We start from the raw sequence: 17,270 nt of genomic DNA, 5'->3' as shown, positions 1-17,270 counted from the left end.
TCAAAACAGCTTCCAACTTCTGCCATCCATTCAGTAAGCTTTTCTCATCTCTAATGTTCACATTATTATCAATAGTTTCACACAGACCATGCATGCATTTTTCAACATCATCTTCTTTCAGTACATCAGTTCTAAACTGCAAAGTAACATTTTTTAACATTTAAGTTAACCACCAGAAAACAAAATAATTGATGTTCTTCATGTTTCACTGCTGCAGTCATCAAATTTGGGTTATCTGCTTGCAGTAGCCCTCAGTCAGCCTGATTATCAAAGTCTTGGGTCCTGCGTCAGTTGCTGTCTCATCTTCCATGATGTCATATAGTCAGGGGTATAAAGCATGCAGCCGACGCCATTACATCAGTCTTTCCTGCTGTGCGGTGCCCAAAGCAGAAGCAGTTCGCAAGTGCTGGTCAGCAGACTCCTGAAATTTTTGTTTTCAAGTTTCAGAACCAAAGTCTTCAACTAAAGCTAAGTACCCCATTAGGGAAACATTTTCTTGCTCTAAACCGATGTCAGTAAAAGTCAGTAATTGTATTTCTTGTGGAAAGCAAGTACCTCATAAAGATTTTCATTCGTACTGTATTCCTTGCCTAGGCCCTGACCACGACGTACCTCGCTGTTGGTTTTGTGCCTTATTTAAACCACGGACTATTTGTCGTTGGAATATTTTCACTTCTAAATATTTTGGTCCTCAGTGTAATTATCCAGATATGTCTTCAGTAAGCCTCCCGACTACTGATATTCCGAAAAAACGCAAAGATAAAGACAGAGACAGGCCGGCTTGGTCCAAAGCTGCCGCCGATGCTTCTCCTAAGCTAGTCACCAGTTCGCTGGTACTCAGTGAGGCGCTTTCACAGCCCCTGATAACCAACTACTTCAGATTCGCAGGCCTCTACTGAAACCCATTCGGAGACTGGTATGCCGCGAGATACTTCGACTGTGGAACCTGCTGATGTCTCTACCTTGGATGGGTCCAGAGCTGGTGTGCTTCTGGGGGTATATTCAGGCCTACTGACTTGCATATTAAACCAACACCATCTTCTTCTTCAAGGCCTAAAACTCGAACCATGCCTAGGAAACCAACGCCCAGACCGCATGTTCAGGCCTCTATGCCTAAAAAACAAATGATAAGAATGGCTGAAGACCTTATTACTTTAATCAGGGGAAGCCAACCTTCCCCTCTAAGAGACCTAGGACTGAATTTGCTTATGATACTTCTGACCAGGATTCTGAAATTTCTGTCTCCTCTGATGACCAGGATTTACCCTCATCTACCTATGAGGATTCTGATGCAGAGGACTATTTCCTCTGCTTCTCCCCCAGAGGATTTTTCTTTTGGTGAAACCTTGCATACTCTTAGGGAGCATTTTCACTGGGAAAGCCAGGATTACTCTGATTCTAAAAAGAGGCTTAGAAATTTCTTACTCCTGCCCCAACACAGACCTTTAGCTATCCCTCCTGTGCTGGACATTGTTGACGATGCCTTTTCGGAATCTAGCTTGTCCCCTGACTATTTTCCTCCTGCTCCCAGAAAACCTGATAGATATTACAGGGTTCCTGATTCTCACAAGTTCCTTTTTTTTTTTTAAATCCTACTGCGGATCCTGAGACCATTTCACAGGGACCCAAGGGCATTAAGGCTACTACTGCCAAAAATCCTACCCCCTCTGACAGTGATTCCAGGGCCCTGGGTAGATGGGCTATAAGGTATACACCTCTGCAACCTTGGCCATTAGGGCCTTAAATTGCTAGTTTCATATGTTAAAGTATCAACAGCATATTATTGGATTGCTTAAACAGAAAATGATGTTGATTCCTGATTTAATGCATTTTGATGAACAGGTTGGAAAACATACTTTGCAATGTGGTTTTGATTCACTAGAGGCTTCTTGCAGGGCTGCTGTCACCGGGTCTGTACTTAGAAGGCATCCTTGGCTTAAGGAGCAATCTTTGCCAGATCATGTTAAAATTAACTGCTGGATGCTCCCTTAAATCAGGACCACCTGTTTGGCAACAAAGCAGAAGAAGTTCTTAAAAATATGAAGGAAAAAGCTAAATCTATGCAAACTGTTAAAGATTTCTTACAAGTGCAGCCTGCAAGATTTAGTAGGCATTGGCCCTCAAAAAATTGGTCCTTTCCTGTCTGTTCCAGGCCTTCTCAGTTCAAACCCAGAACCAGCAGAACAGCCAGGCTTCAGTCCCAGGGTACGCACAGGACTACGCAGTGGGGGGCTCCCACCTCCAAATCAGGGAGTAGTAAGACTCCCCCCTATGGTAAGTTTTCTCAATGACTTAACTTTAAAACTTCCAAGCACTTCTCAACTGACTGCTCCTTTAGGGGAAAAGATTGCTCTGCAAGCAAAAAACTGGGACCTCATTACCCAGGACAAATGGGTTTTAAATACAGTTTCCCAAGGATACAGATTTCACTTCCACACGTTGCCAACCTCAAATGGTTGCCCAGATCTACCCCCAAATCAGTGGACAGAGGCTCAAAAGCAACTACTCTCTCTCTCTCTCTTAAGATTAAAGGCTATTCAGACTGTACCAGAAGAGGAAAAGGGACAAGGTTTCTACTCAAGACTTTTCTTGGTACCCAGAAAAGACAACTCATGGCATCCTATCCTGGACCTTTCTATCCAAAACACCTTTTTGGTGATTCCAAAATTCAAGATGCTAACTCTTCACCAGTTGCTTCCCATGATAGGCAAAGATGCCTGGTTGGCAACACTGGATTTAAAGGAAGCCTATCTGCACATCCCAATCAGGGAGTCTTGCAGAGGATACCTATGCTTCAAAGCAGGCTGCATGCACTATCAGTTCTCTGCACTGCCCTTTGGCTTATCTACTGCGCCCAGGGTATTCACAGAGTGCCTAGCTCCAGTCATTGCATTTCGCAGGCAAAGAAATATTCAAATATACCCATACCTGGACGATTGTCTAATTCAGGCAGAAGGCCAGGGCATACTTTTGAATCATCTGGCATTTGTAAAAAAGGTGCTAACTTGTCTGGGGTACACCATAAACGAAAAGAAATCACAGCTGGTACCCTGTCAACAAATTATATTCCTGAGAGCAAGCTTGAACACAACTTCCCAGATGGCTTTCCTCATGCCAGAGAAACAAATTCATTTGACAACTTACTTCAAACCAGTGGCCACAAAAACCCTGCTATCTGCAAGGCAAATACTGCAAGCCTTGGGGTTCATGGCCTCGTGCATTCTTCCTATTCCATATGCAAGACTGCATATGAGGAAACTACAATGGTATCTAAAAAGCCTATGGTGTCATCATTCTCAGGATCTAGAAGCAATGATTCCTATCATACCTTGCCTACAGTTAGAAGTCCTTTGGTGGGCAGAGGCCTGCCACCAAAACAAGGGACTACCATTCACTCTACCCCCTGCCGCCCAAACCCTAACAGACACATCAGACTATGCTATGTTAGCTGTACAGAATGCTCTGACAGCCTTCAAGGACCACATTCTTCCAGGACAATTAATTGTAAAAATGGACAACACCACTGTTATGTGGTACATAAACAAGCAGGGGGATACCCATTCCTACCCCCTCTGCAGACTAGCCATGGCTCTGTGGAACACAGCCTTGAGCTACCAAGTGCATCTACAGGCTCAATTCCTGCCAGGGAAACTAAATACACTGGCAGACAAACTAAGCAGAAATCTCATGGACCCACATGAGTGGAAACTGGAACCAAAGACTTTCAACATGTTGATAAACAAATGGGGGAGCCCAGATACAAACCTGTTTGTCCCCCCCCCCCCCAGAACTACCAGTTGGAAATTCTGCACAAGGGCACAAACAAGCTTGGAAAGTGGATGCTCTGTCCTTCAGCTGGAAAAATCTATCAGTTTATGCCTTTCCTCCTCTGCCTCTCCTCTCCAGGGTACTACTAAAGATCAAACAGGACAAACCCGCCACACCAACACTGGTACCCCCTCTTGTGCAGTGTGTCACAGCTAGCCCCATGGTACCTGGCTCAGACCCCTACCCTGCAGTCACAGCAAGAGAGCCAGATTCTACACCCCCAGCTTCAAACCCTGAACCTGGCAGCCTGGCTAATTACTAATGTCTCCGTTGCCATCCCTCAGTAAACAAGTGTTTGGTGTCATTTTGGAGGCAAGGAGGCCTAGTACTAGAAAATCTTATGCTGAAAAATGGAAAAGATTCTGTGCCTGGAACCAAACTCAAGGGATGGCCACAGCAATGTACCTCAGATTCTTCAATACTTAACTGAGATGTTTCACAAGGGCCTTTCCTTTTCCTCCATCAAAATTCACGCCTCAGCCATTTCAGCTCATTACAACACAGAACCACCCCTCTTTTCTCACCCACTGCTCAAGCAGTTTCTCAGAGGGGCCAAAAACTTAAGACCACCCAGAAGAGCCCCAGCTCCAGCGTGGGACCTTAACTTTGTATTGGAAAAACTCACTCTGCCTCCTTTTGAGCCAGCTGCAAGTGCAGAGCTAAAATTCCTTTCTTGGAAAACAGCTTTCCTTTTAGCTATCACTTCAGCAAGAAGGGTACCTGAATTACAGGCCCTCATTGCAGTGCAGCCTTTCATCATCTTTCATCTGGACAGGGTGTCCCTTAGGACCAATCCCTCCTTCATGCCCAAGGTGGTATCCAGTGTGGCTCTTAATCAAGCCATTCATTTGCCAACCTTCTTTTCTAATCCACAGTACAAAGGGGAAAGGATACTGCACTCCTTAGATGTGCACAGACAACTTAGATTTTACTTGGACAGGACTAAACCTTAAAGGAAATCTGAAAAACTGCTGGTGGCATTTGCTGCAGGGGCAGAGGGTAAGGCTATTTCAAAGCAAACCATTTCTAAATGGATAGGCCATTGCATTCATTTCTGCTATAAGCACCATGGAAGACCTGTCCCACATGGGATTAGACCCCATTCAACCAGGGCTGCATCTACCTCTACAGTCTTTCTCAGGGGTGTCCCTACCAGAGACATCCTAGCAGCTGCTACCTGGAATTCTTTACATACCTTCACCAAGCATTACCATTTGCCAATTTTCTCTAAATCCAGAGCTGGCTTTGCCACTGCAGTCTTGCAGGGCCTTATAGCTGGTCCTAATGCTATCTAAATTCCTCCTCCCATCCTTAGCTTTGGGAATCTACCCAATTGTGATGGTTGCAACAGTGAAACGTGAAGAACATAGTACAGTTGTGTACACTTACCATAAATGTAGATGTTTGAGTGTATTCACTGTTGCAGTCCTGGTTACCCTCCCGCCAGCCCCCTGACTTCTTTTGGCTATACCTCTAAGCTCCTTTACTATGCTTAAAAGCTTTTTGGTGTATTTGCTTTTTTGTTGGAGGTATAACCTTGTATGTATGTATGTATGTGTATATATATATATATATATATATATATATATATATATATATGTGTGTGTGTGTGTGTGTGTATTTAATTGCTTCCAATTAGGGGGCACCTGATATCTGGGGCAAGAAAAACTGATGTAATGGCGTCGGCTGTATTCTTTATACGCCTGACTACCTGACGTCACGGAAGATGAGACAGCAACCGACGCAGGACCCAAGACTTTGATAATCAGGCCAACTGAGGGCTACTGCAAGCAGATAACCCAAATGTGATGACTGCAACAGTGAATACACTCGAACATCTACATTTATGCTAAGTGTACACAACTGTACTTTCCATAGATAAATGTCCTTTATGTTACACAGTTTCAGAAATTATATGTCTGTTTCAAAAAATGTTTCTGTCACAGTATGTATGAAAGATCAAATTCATTGAGCTTAAAACACAGCAGTTAACCATTTTGTCCCATACATAATATCTATCACAGTGTCTGTGTTTTTTTTTCTTATTCTTACAGTTGATCTTCTTTTTAAAAACAGTTTTATTTGCAGTTTGTTGCTGCTCTCCTTTTTTGCCTGCTGTCATTGCTGCATATGTTTTAGTAACTGCATTATCTGCTGCCACAAAACTAGACACCTTCTCAGTTTGCTGCAGCTTTCCTTTTTTCTTTTTGTCATTGCAGCATAACTTTGTTTTAACCCATTACATTCTCTGGTATCATGTCATCTGACTCCTTTTCCACATAACTTTTTCGAAAGTGCTGAGGATAGTAATCTGCCATCTCACTCCATGAAACAACAGAAATGTCAGGTGGATCATCCTGCTCAATTATTTTTAACAGATTGTCATCTGCAAGCCGCCATGACACCACTTCTGTTATCTTTACCATTTCAACCGGCTTGCTTACTTTTTTCCTTATGTAGACAGCTAAACACTGCTCATTTGTAATATCCACCACACAGTAATATTTGCTTATATTCTGAAGCTCCATATCTTTCCATCTACAAACTTCCCATAGCTTTTCTTTCCTCCTCCATGCTACCTCTCCCTTGCTACTGTAGTAGCCCTCTGGCACCATCTAGCAGCTGCAGAGAGTAGGGGAATTTCCCAGATGCTGTGGCCAAGTTTCCCCTAGTAGATTAAATACCACCTTGGGTCTCCCCTGAAGAGAGGTTTCTAGCCTAGTGGGACTAACCCAGTTGATAAAGGATATATAAAAAATGTGTGTGTGTGTTTGTGTGAGTATATGTATATGGACACATGTCACCCTCCCAAGACTCCCATGACAGTCATGTTTTTTGCCTTGGTGTTGCACACTTTGACATGGATTGTCAGGCCTGTGCAGCCTTTGGAGCCAAGGCTGTGGCTGATCATAGGGCAAAGTTGGTGTTAAGAGACTTGCTTTCTGCTTCTCCTGCCCAGGCTGCCATGTCTCCTCCTTCCTTAAAGAGGCCTGTAGACAAGAAAAAAAGAGAAGGATAAAGATAGAGTGATGGGAACGAAAACGAAAAATAAAAGCAAGAGGGAATACTTGAGGAAGAAGAGAAGGCCAGACAAAATGAGAACAAGGCCCAGAAACATTCATTTAAAGGTCTGCTGAATCTGACCACCCCAAAGCCCACAGCTCCTCCTATCAGCTTGGATCCAGAATCAGCCCACTTGCACTGATTTCTGTCCATATCGTTCTTCGACTTCAGATCCAGCCATATCTAGAACATGGGATATTCCAGGGCCCTGGTTGTCAGCAGCTCCAGTTTTGGGTCAGCTCCATTCTCCTTTTATTCCCATCACTCTGCATCTAGATTTTTTTCCAGATCCTTGCCCTTATTTCGTCCAGGCTTCATTCTACTAGATCCAAGAAGTTATCTAACCTTTGCATTGACCCTGCAAGCTGGCTTCCACAGCTTCCTTGAGAGCTACGAGGTCCCCCAGGAATGATAGAGTCCAGCTTGTATCAGCTCATGCAAACCTTTTTGAGGGCCTAGATGGCCCTGGAGATCATTCCCTCACCCTCAGCCCAGAGGATTGGGGATCCTCTTCCTTCGGCTCTAGCACTAGTTGCTTCTCCTCGATGATTGTCTTCACTGTGTTCCATGGTATATCCAATGCTGTGGAAATTTTTTGTACCCTTCTCCTGACTGATATCTTTCAACAATGAGATCCCTTTGATGCTTTTTAAAGCTCTCTGTGAACCATGGCTTTTGCTGTAGCAGGCAACTGAAAAAATGTCAGGAAAATCCTACTAGGACAATTGAACTTTATTTGAGGTTAATCAGAATCTCTTTAATTGATGGCAGGCGTGTACCCAAGAAGACTGAATGCTGTAATTAAAGCAAAAGGTCCTTCAACAAAGTATTAGTTTAAGGGTGTGCATGCTTATGCAACCAGCCTATTGTACTTTTTTTATTTTTTATATTTTTCCCCCTAACAGATTTGTTTATTTTTCAATTGAATTGTACAGGTTATAGGTCACATTAAAGGTGGGAAAAGTTTTAAAATGATTTATTGTGGTCTCATTTTTTTATATCACAAAAACCTGGCATTTTAACAGAGGTATGTAAACTTTTTATATCCACTGTGTGTGCGTGTGTGTGTGTGTGTGTGTGTGTGTGTGTGTGTGTGTGTGTGTGTGTGTGTGTGTGTGTGTGTGTGTGTGTGTGTGTGTGCATGCATGTGTGTATATATATATATATATATATATATATATATAAATAAATATAAAATGCACACACATACACATACTTGTGACCTGGTGAATGCTTTCTTATAAATTGAGAATAGTAAGTGTACTCCCTTATCAGGACAAGTGATGTTTTCTGTCGTTTTAAATGTGACAGCAAAATATACATGTTTAACTTGTTCTGGCAGACATGCACATATTTGAGATGCTACTGTGTGCTTCCCCTAGTCACTTTACAATCATGAAGTTTGAGTGTTCAGCTATCTTGTACTGAAAATTTAATAAGAATTACAGCTAGAAAGATATTATTTTAAGTAGGGATAGAATGGTATTTTGAAATTGCCAAACTGCAATATTTGCAGAACAGTTGATTCAAAGTAGAGGTCTATCTTCCAGTTTTCTTCAGAGTAGTAAACACAAAAAGCTAACAGAAACATAAATATTTAGTGCCGTTGAGACATCAAGCCAGTAAAAATGTGCTTCTACATAAAAGTGATTATATTATGTGGCATAAAATTACAATAAAGTGATTTTTTTTTTTCATTAAAATTCAAGTAGTAGTTCCTGCTTTGCTGTCAGGGAGCATAGTCAGAGAATATTTTATAGACAATCAAGTGAGTAGCATTTCCTGAAAAGATAATGTGCCAGACCACTTCATGGATACAGCCAATTAATTATATGTAGCCACAAAAATAGTCAAAAAGTTGTAATTTGTGGATAGTCTTTTGTAGAATAGTAAAGGTTTTAATCATTTTTGCACATCTCTGAGGAGATCATTTCTTAATAGTTATTGCTACTGACAATGTTTATAATAATATAAACAATGGACAGATTACAGGAGGGATATTTGTCAATATGACTCAAGCTTTTGAAACTGTAATTGTTATGAATAATGTTTGTAGTAACACTTTCACCTCCTCTTTGCATCGTGCTATTTACTAGTAGTACTAGTGTGTTTACTTTACAAGATTATTGAACAATTAGCTTTCAAAATTGCTTTGATAATGTATTTTGTTTTTGAAATGACATATCTACTCTGTGTTGTATTTTATTTTTCGTTCATACTCTTTGAGATCGGCTATTTTATAATTAATTGTACATAATGTGCATACTATCACTCTGCCTTTTTCTTAGAATCATGATATACTGTCCTGGTAATACTATTGTTTATTCTTTATTGAAATATTTGGTGTTTAGCTCTCAAAACTGTATTTATCTAAGCTGATTTAATTTTGTCACCTGTAATGGTGTGCTATGTACTCTTTCATGCTGTTCTGAGACCAGTTTGTAGCCAAAATGAATCATTTATCCAGTGTACCTGCATGATTAATAATAAATAAATAAAATATAATCCTAGTAATACATTTTATTTAGTCACACTAAGGGATGAAAAGTAAAGTATACTGTGATTTTTTTTCTATTATCAAACATGATTGGAAATTTTAAAATGCATATATAATATGTCTATTCTATTTTTATTCCATATTTTTAGGAAACTGTATTATTTTCAATAATTTGAAGGTTAGTATTGAACAAATGAAATGTTGAAGTAATGTTAAAAAAATCAGTGCCCAACAATAGCACATAGCTCATTGATACCATCTTTTTTAACATTTATTTATACTTTCCTTAAAATTGTCTCTTGTGTTTTTTTGTTTACTGTTTTGTTCAGTGCCTTTGATATTTAACAGTTACTTAGCTTTCTTTATTTTTGCAGGTTAAGAAGATTATCTTGGCGAAGGATTTTTATAACCCACAGAGAGGACATTACTTTGGACAGTACATCAGAAAATACAGATGGTCAAATGCAAAAGCATAGACGATTCTTACCTTTAGAAGAAAAGATATTTGATGCTCATGGAGCCAGAGGAAATCACATGGATTTAGGCCAACTCTACCAATTCCTCAGTGAAAGAGGGTGTGGTGATGTTTTCCAGCTGTATTTTGGCATTGAAGGGAGGTAGAACTGATTTGACATATGAAAATGGAATAACTCATCCGTATGACAAAATCCTCATCTTGAGTATCAAGATAATTATAGGTCTATTTCAATAGTACTTCAACACCAGCACTGCATTTTGGATTGGAGTTGAACAGAATTGTTACATGAAAGACCCAGGTTGCTAAGACTTTAAGCAAGCCACATATCCTTTAGTACTGTATACTTTGCTGAACTGTGGAATTAAGACTATAACGTGCTTCAACGGAAATTATTTATCTTCTGTTCTGTTACAGTGATGATCATGACAATCTCATAAAGTGATCTAGTGATTTTACAGTGAAATCATAGCACTTATGATTTTACAGTGAAGTCATTTATCAAATAAATGCAACAGTTTTACTGCTGCTTTCATATATTCATTTTATTGACAAGGAGTGCCTGACAGATTAAATTCTTACATTTTGTGTGTGTGTGGTACAGATATGAAAATTAGATGACAAGCTGAATTATAGCTATTTATAGAAACAATGCTTGTACATTCATAATGACAGCAAGCTCTGAAGTCAAGGTCAGTGACTTTTATCTCTTTGTTCAGAGGTATTTTCTTCCACTTAAAGTTATCCAGTTTGCTAGTGCTGATATCAAATTTCAACAGTAAACTAATAGACTTAAATTTGCTGATTATGTAGGACAGATACAGCATTTTAGAAAGCACCAGGTCTAACAAGGCTTGTAGACTAAAAACAGGTCTCTCTATGCATCTTGTAAGTCAGTAAATCAAGACAGTGATTTTACATAATTTTTAAATCTAATTGTGTTACGTCAGTGATCCTTTTACTAGAATACCTTTGCATGTTCTTACTCAAGTTGAATGACATATTTGGTAAAGTAGGAACAGCTGCATTGTCATTTAGTGTTCACCTGACCAATGATTTGTAGAAGGGAATCAGAGTAGTTGATGACCTACCCTGCAGAATCAGATTTACTACCCAAAAATGTTTCTTAGCACTGTGGATACATTGTGTTCAGAATTTAGATTATTTTCTATAAATGTAACTAGGTCTGTGGTTTTACTTATGTTCATGATATTTGTCATCTTTGCATGTGCTGTACATTATTTTGTTGTCAAATGGATTGTTTAGTTACATTTAAAGTTCTAGTTATTCTCTGAGCATCCTCCGTTCAAGTCATTGTTGGTAATATGGAAGTGTGACTTAATCCACTGGAGGAGTGGCAACACATTCTGCCTTAAGAGTAGTCAGTACATTTACTCATATGGGGTCCCTTGCTATATTGCCTTCTAAAACAATTCCAAATAATAATGGTCCAAAAAATATACTTAGAGAGCATCACTTGTGTCTGATTTCCTGGAAGATTTATACAGTACCTTCACAGTTTATTTTCTGCCATATAACCCTTGGTTTGCATCAGCTGAATCCTAGCTGTACAATACTTCCAGGTTTATGAAGCAGTGGCAAAGCTGTACTATTCTTGATCTGATAAAACTGTACTGCTAGTTTGTTTTGTTAATGACATAAATGTATACTGTCCCAAAATACTTGTGAACACCGTTAAGTAAATGTTAGCCCATGTTGCTGTTTTGTGTTTCCTGATCTAGAGTTTGTTAGAAACACCTTATGCTGATTTTGTACAGTGTCTTATATTTCATCCTGTGACTTTAACCTGCACTTAGGAATGAATGGCAGCAGTATGAGGGGTAATATATGAGCTTACTCTACAAACAGCTGTAGTAGAAACATATGCTGCCCTAGTTTATGAAGAGAATTTAAAAAGAGAGGAAACACACTTATTTACAAATGGAAATGGCAGCTTTAGTTACCACTGAATAGTCTGTAGAGCTTTGTGGACATAGACTTTGTCATAGACTGCAGATAAAAGGTAGTTCATAGATTAATTTATCATTTTTACAACTCGCTGATCTTTGCCAAGCATGATTGCCTTTACCCCCAAGTAGCTGTTTCTTGCTGTGTGCACATCAAGACTTAATGACTTCATCTAATTGCAAGACAGAAGCATATTACATAACCTTAGAAAGCATTATGTTGGGTATTTTTCATATTTTTTTAATATTTATTTTCAAGATTAGACTTCCAGATATGGTATTATTCTCCTAATAGATGTTCTAAGCATAGACTCTCAAGTAGAATGTAGTCCGAAATTCTGTCTAGATAAGGCAGAGATCACCTATAATTGTCTTCAAGAAACAGGACATGACAGTTCTTAAAGATCTTCTAAACAGTTTATGTTTTCCATCACTTTATTTTTTATGTAGTCATTGTTCATTTTAAGTACTGTCAGGTGGCTGATTCAAAGAAGACAGAACACAGATGTATTCAGTATTGAGTCAGATTAACAAGGTATGAAGTGCTACAGTGACTTCTCTTACATACCCTTCAGAGTTAGTTAGATGGAGGTAGACATATAAAACAGAGTGCTGTAGATAGACTAGTAAAAGAACCCTTACATGACAGTAGATGTGATGAACTGTAACACATTCAAAGTTAAATTGTTGTCTAGTAGGTCCTGAGGGTCTTTTGCCAGTGCACTTATTTTTTGTGATGTGGCAGTTTTTTTTTTTTTTTAATCTTAATTTATATGCGTTTTTTGTTTGCTTGTTTACCGAGTCTCAAGTGTTTTGTCTATACCAGGTTTGTATTTTTGCAAGACCATCTTAGAGAACTTCTGCACCGTTTAACTTGGTAATATTGCATAATTAGTGGTCATCATTGTATCTGGTTATCTATAGCCTGAATTTCCCCACTTTTATACCCAGTGCAAATGCTCTTACAAAATGCCTTTACAGAGCCTGTAGGACACCACTGGTTAGCTTCATTATCTTGAACAGGTAACTGCCTGATCATAACATGTTGCACTCAGTCAGTGTTATGCCTTTTGCACTACATATGTGTTAACATCTAGTGAATTTAGTTAATCTGTAATTTCTTTATAGCAATTAGCATTGGCGGCTTTCACAAGCTCCATGTAAACAGCATGCACAGTTAGTCCATCTTCAGGTGCTGCTGTTTCTTCTTCAAAGAATTCCATGGAATTTTAAAAGGTAAGATGTCCCTTTAAAGTGATTTGTCGCTGTTCTTACATGGTTGTTTTATTGTTCAAATGCCTCCTTCTGTGGATCTGCAATAATTGATGTTCTTCGTGTTTCACTGTTGCAGTCATTGCATTTGGGGTTATCTGCTTGCAGTAGCCCTCAGTTGGCCTGATTAACATAGTCTTGGGTCCTATGTCGGTTGCTGTCTCTTCTTCCATGACGTCAGGTCATCAGTGGTATAAAACATGCAAACACCATGGCACACAGGACAGTAGACCCAAAAATGATCTCCACACAGGTAAAATACCAAGAAGGAAAAAAAGATTTAATAAGAACTTCACAAAAGGACTTCCACTTTTACAAAATTCCTGTTAAGCACTTTCACCCAGTTCAAATACCAGGCTTCATCAGAACAGTGAACATCATATTCAAACAGCTTAAATTAGCAGTTAACAAGTCATATGACTCCCCCCTCCCAGCAATAAAAATGTAAAAATGTGAATGTGAACATTGTTAAAAGCATACAGTACATACATTTTTAATAACACACAACGTATCACATAATGTCAACAGCTGAATAACTGTGAATCAGTTCATTTAAACAAAACACTACAAAGCAATTTAAAGTCTGGCAGCCCTTAATTTTAATACGCTGCTAATACTAATATTATCATTGAGCCCTGGAGCTCTCCCTGTGTCTAATCTCAGTTGCCATAGCAACTCCTTGTACTCCAGTCTCGATTCTCAACCACCTCGGGGGTCAACCATAACCTGCTCCAAAACCAAGAACTTAATATTCATTTCTTTACAAACTTGGGCATGTTTAAAAAAAGCATTCGTATCCTTCCCTTTGTTTACCTCGTGCATGTGTTCGTATACCCTCCTTTTCAATTGCCTCTCCGTTTTCCCTATATAGAAACTCATACAGGTCATACATAGTCCCATGTAAACCACACCTTTTGTCCCACAATTAAAATATTTAGATGCTTGGATTTTGAATTTCCTGGAAGGGAATATACACTGACCCTTGATTAATCATATAACCACATTGATGGCAGGCACCACATTTATAGATGCCTTTTTTTCTACCTCGTGTTTCCTGTAACTCAAAATTTTATGCATTCTGCTGAACAAGTTGATAAACATACATTGTAATGTGGCGTTGATTCACTAGAGGCATCTTGCAGGGCTGCGGTAACTGGGTCTGTACTTAGAAGGCATGCTTGGCTTAAGGAGCAATCCTTGCCAGATCATGTTAAAGCGAAATTACTGGATGCTCCCTTAAATCAGCACCACCTGTTTGGCAACAAGGCAGAAGAAGTTCTTAAAAAGATTGAGGAAAAAGCTAAATCTATGCAAACTGTTAAAGATTTTTTACAAGTACAACCTACAGGATTTATTAGGCATTGGCCTTCTAAGAATTGGTCCTTTTCTGCCTCTTACAGATCTTCTCAGTCCAAGCCCAGATCCAGCAGAGCACCCAGGCTTCAGTCCCAGGGGACGCACAGGACTGAGCAGTGGGGGGCCTCCACTTCCAAATCTGGGAGTAATAAAACTCCTCCCTATGGTAAACTGTCTTAATGACTTATTTTTTAAAACTTCCAAGAACTTCTCAACTGACTGCCCTTTTGGGGGGAAAGATTGCACTTCATGCAAAGAACTGGGGACTCATTACCCAGGACAGATGGGTTTTAAAAATAGTGTCCCAAGGATAGAGATTTCACTTCCACATGTCACCAACTCCAAGCGGTTGGCCGGATCTACCTGCCAATCGGTGGGCAGAGGCCCAAAAGCAAGTACTCCCTCTCTTAAGCATAGGGGCTATTCAGCTGGTACCAGAAGAGGAAAATGGACAAGGTTTCTGAGTTTTTCCTGGTACCCAGAAAAGACAATTCATGGCATCCTATCCTGGACCTGCCTACTCTAAACACCTTTTTGGTGATTCCAAAATTCAAGATGCTGACTCTTCACCAGTTGCTTCCTATGCTAAGCAAAGATGCCTGGTTGGCAACACCAAATTTAAAGGAAGCATACCTGCACATCCCAATCAGAAAATCTTGCAGAGGGTACCTATGCTTCAAAGCAGGCTACATGCACTATCAGTTCTCTGCACTGCCCTTTGGCTTATCTACTGCACCCAGGGTATTCACAAAGTGCCTAGCTCCAGTCATTGCATTTTGCAGGCAAAGAAATATTCAAATATACCAATACCTGGATGATTGTCTAATTCAGGCAGAAAGCCAGGACATACTTTTGAATCATCTGGCTTTTGTACAAAGGGTGCTAACTTGTCTGGGGCACACCATAAACGAAAATAGATCACACCTGGTACCCTGTCAACAAATTATATTCCCGGGAGCAAGCTTGAATTCAACTTCCCAGATGGCTTTCCTCACGCCAGAGAAACAAATTCACTTGGCAACCTACTTCAAACAAGTGGCCACAAAAACCCTGCTATCTGCAAGGCAAATACTACAAGCCTTGGGGTTCATGGCCTTCTGCATTCTTCTAATTCCATATGTAAGACTGCATATGAGGAAACTAAAATGGTATCTAAAAAGCCTATGGTGTCAACATTCTCAGGCTCTAGAAGCAATGATTCCTATCATTCCTTGTCTATGCCTAGAGTTCCTTTGGTGGGCAGAGGCCTGCCACTAAAACAAGGGACTACCATTCACACTACCCCCTGCTGCCCAAACCCTAACAACAGATGCATCAGACTATGCATGGGAGGGGGGGCGCACCTGGCATGGAAGTGCATTCAGGGCAAATGGAACCCAATTCAAATGCACCTTCACATCAGTCATAAAGAAATGTTAGCTGTACAGAATGCTCTGACAGCCTTCAAGGACCACATTCTTCCAGGACAATTAATGGTAAAGACAGACAACACCACTGTTATGTGGTACATAAACAAGCAGGGGGGTACACATTCTTACCCCCTCTGCAGACTAGCCATGGCATTGTGGAACACAGCCTTGAGCTACCAAGTACATCTACAAGCTCAATTCCTGCCAGGAAAACTAAATACATGGGCAGACGGACTAAGCAGAAGCCTTATGGACCCACACGAGTGGAAACTGGAACCAAGGAGTTTCAACATGTTGACAAGCAAATGGGGAGCCCAGATATAGACCTGTTTGCCTCCACCCAGAACTATCAATTGGAAAAATTTTGTGCAAGGACTCCCCACAGACAAGCTTGGAAAGTGGATGCTGTGTCCTTCAGCTGGAAAAACCTATCAGTTTATGCCTTTCTCCTCTGCCTCTGCTCTCCAAAGTACTACCAAAGATCAAACAAGACGAACCAAGGATGATTTTGATTGCACCAGCCTGGCCACACCAACACTGGTACCCCCTCCTGCGCATGTGTCACTGTTGGCCCCATGGCACCTGCCTGAAACTCCTAACCTGCTGTCTCAGCAGGAGATCCAGATTTTGCACCCTCAGCTTCAAACTCTGAACCTAGCAGCCTGGCTAATTACCTAAGCTCTCATTTACCATCCCTCAGTAAACGAGTGATGGATGACATTTTAGAGGCAAGGAGGCCTACTACTAGAAATTCTTATGCTGAAAAATGGAAAAGATTCTGTGCCTGGAACCAATCTCAATGGATGAGCACAGCAGTGCCCAATTTACCTCAGATTTTACAATACTTAACTGAGATGCTTCACAAGGGCCTGCCTTTTTCCTCAATACAAATTCACGCCTCAGTCATTTCAGCTCATTATAACACAGATTCTCCCCTCTTCTCTCTTCCACTGCTCAAGCAGTTCCTCAGAGGGGCCAAAAATTTAAGACCACCCAGGAGAGCTCCAACTCTTAACTTTGTATTGGAGAAACTCACCCTTCTCCTTTCGAGGCAGCTGCTACTGCAGATTTAAAATTCCTTTCTTGGAAAACAGCATCCCTTTTAGCTATCACTTCAGCAAGAAAGGGTATCTGAATTACAGGCCCTTATGGTAGTGGTGCCTTTCATCATCTTTCATGCGGACAAGGTGTCCCTCAGGACCAATCCCTCTTTCATGCTAAAGGTGGTATCCAGTGTGGCCTTTAATCAGTCCATTCATTTACCTACCTTCTTTCCTAATCCATAGAACAAAGGGGAACAGATACTGCACTCCTTAGATATGCACAGACAACTTAGATTCTACTTGGACAGGCCTAAACCTCAAAGGAAATCTGAACAACTGCTGGTGGCATTTGCTGCAGGG

The 17,270-nt window shown here is 40.4% G+C and overlaps 1 protein-coding gene across 6 annotated transcripts in view; it reads left to right on the top strand.

Moving 5' to 3' along the window:
- The window catches only part of RWDD2B (RWD domain containing 2B), a 171,680-nt gene extending 160,101 nt beyond the window's left edge, over positions 1-11,579 (top strand). For all 6 annotated transcript variants that reach the window (XM_044071392.1, XM_044071390.1, XM_044071391.1 and 3 more), the window contains one exon: positions 9,763-11,579. In XM_044071392.1, coding sequence (XP_043927327.1) covers positions 9,763-10,009 — 247 coding nt within the window. In that variant the 3' untranslated portion in view covers positions 10,010-11,579. The remainder of the gene's footprint in view (positions 1-9,762) is intronic.
- The last annotated feature ends 5,691 nt before the right edge of the window (positions 11,580-17,270 follow it).

The sequence above is a fragment of the Protopterus annectens genome, chromosome 5.part0 (genome assembly GCF_019279795.1).
Source record: "Protopterus annectens isolate FY-2018-M chromosome 5.part0, PAN1.0, whole genome shotgun sequence".
In the NCBI taxonomy this organism is placed as follows: Eukaryota; Metazoa; Chordata; order Ceratodontiformes; family Protopteridae; genus Protopterus; species Protopterus annectens.
The sequence above is the reverse complement of the archived record's forward strand: the minus strand, read 5'-3'. Positions and strand labels throughout refer to the sequence as shown.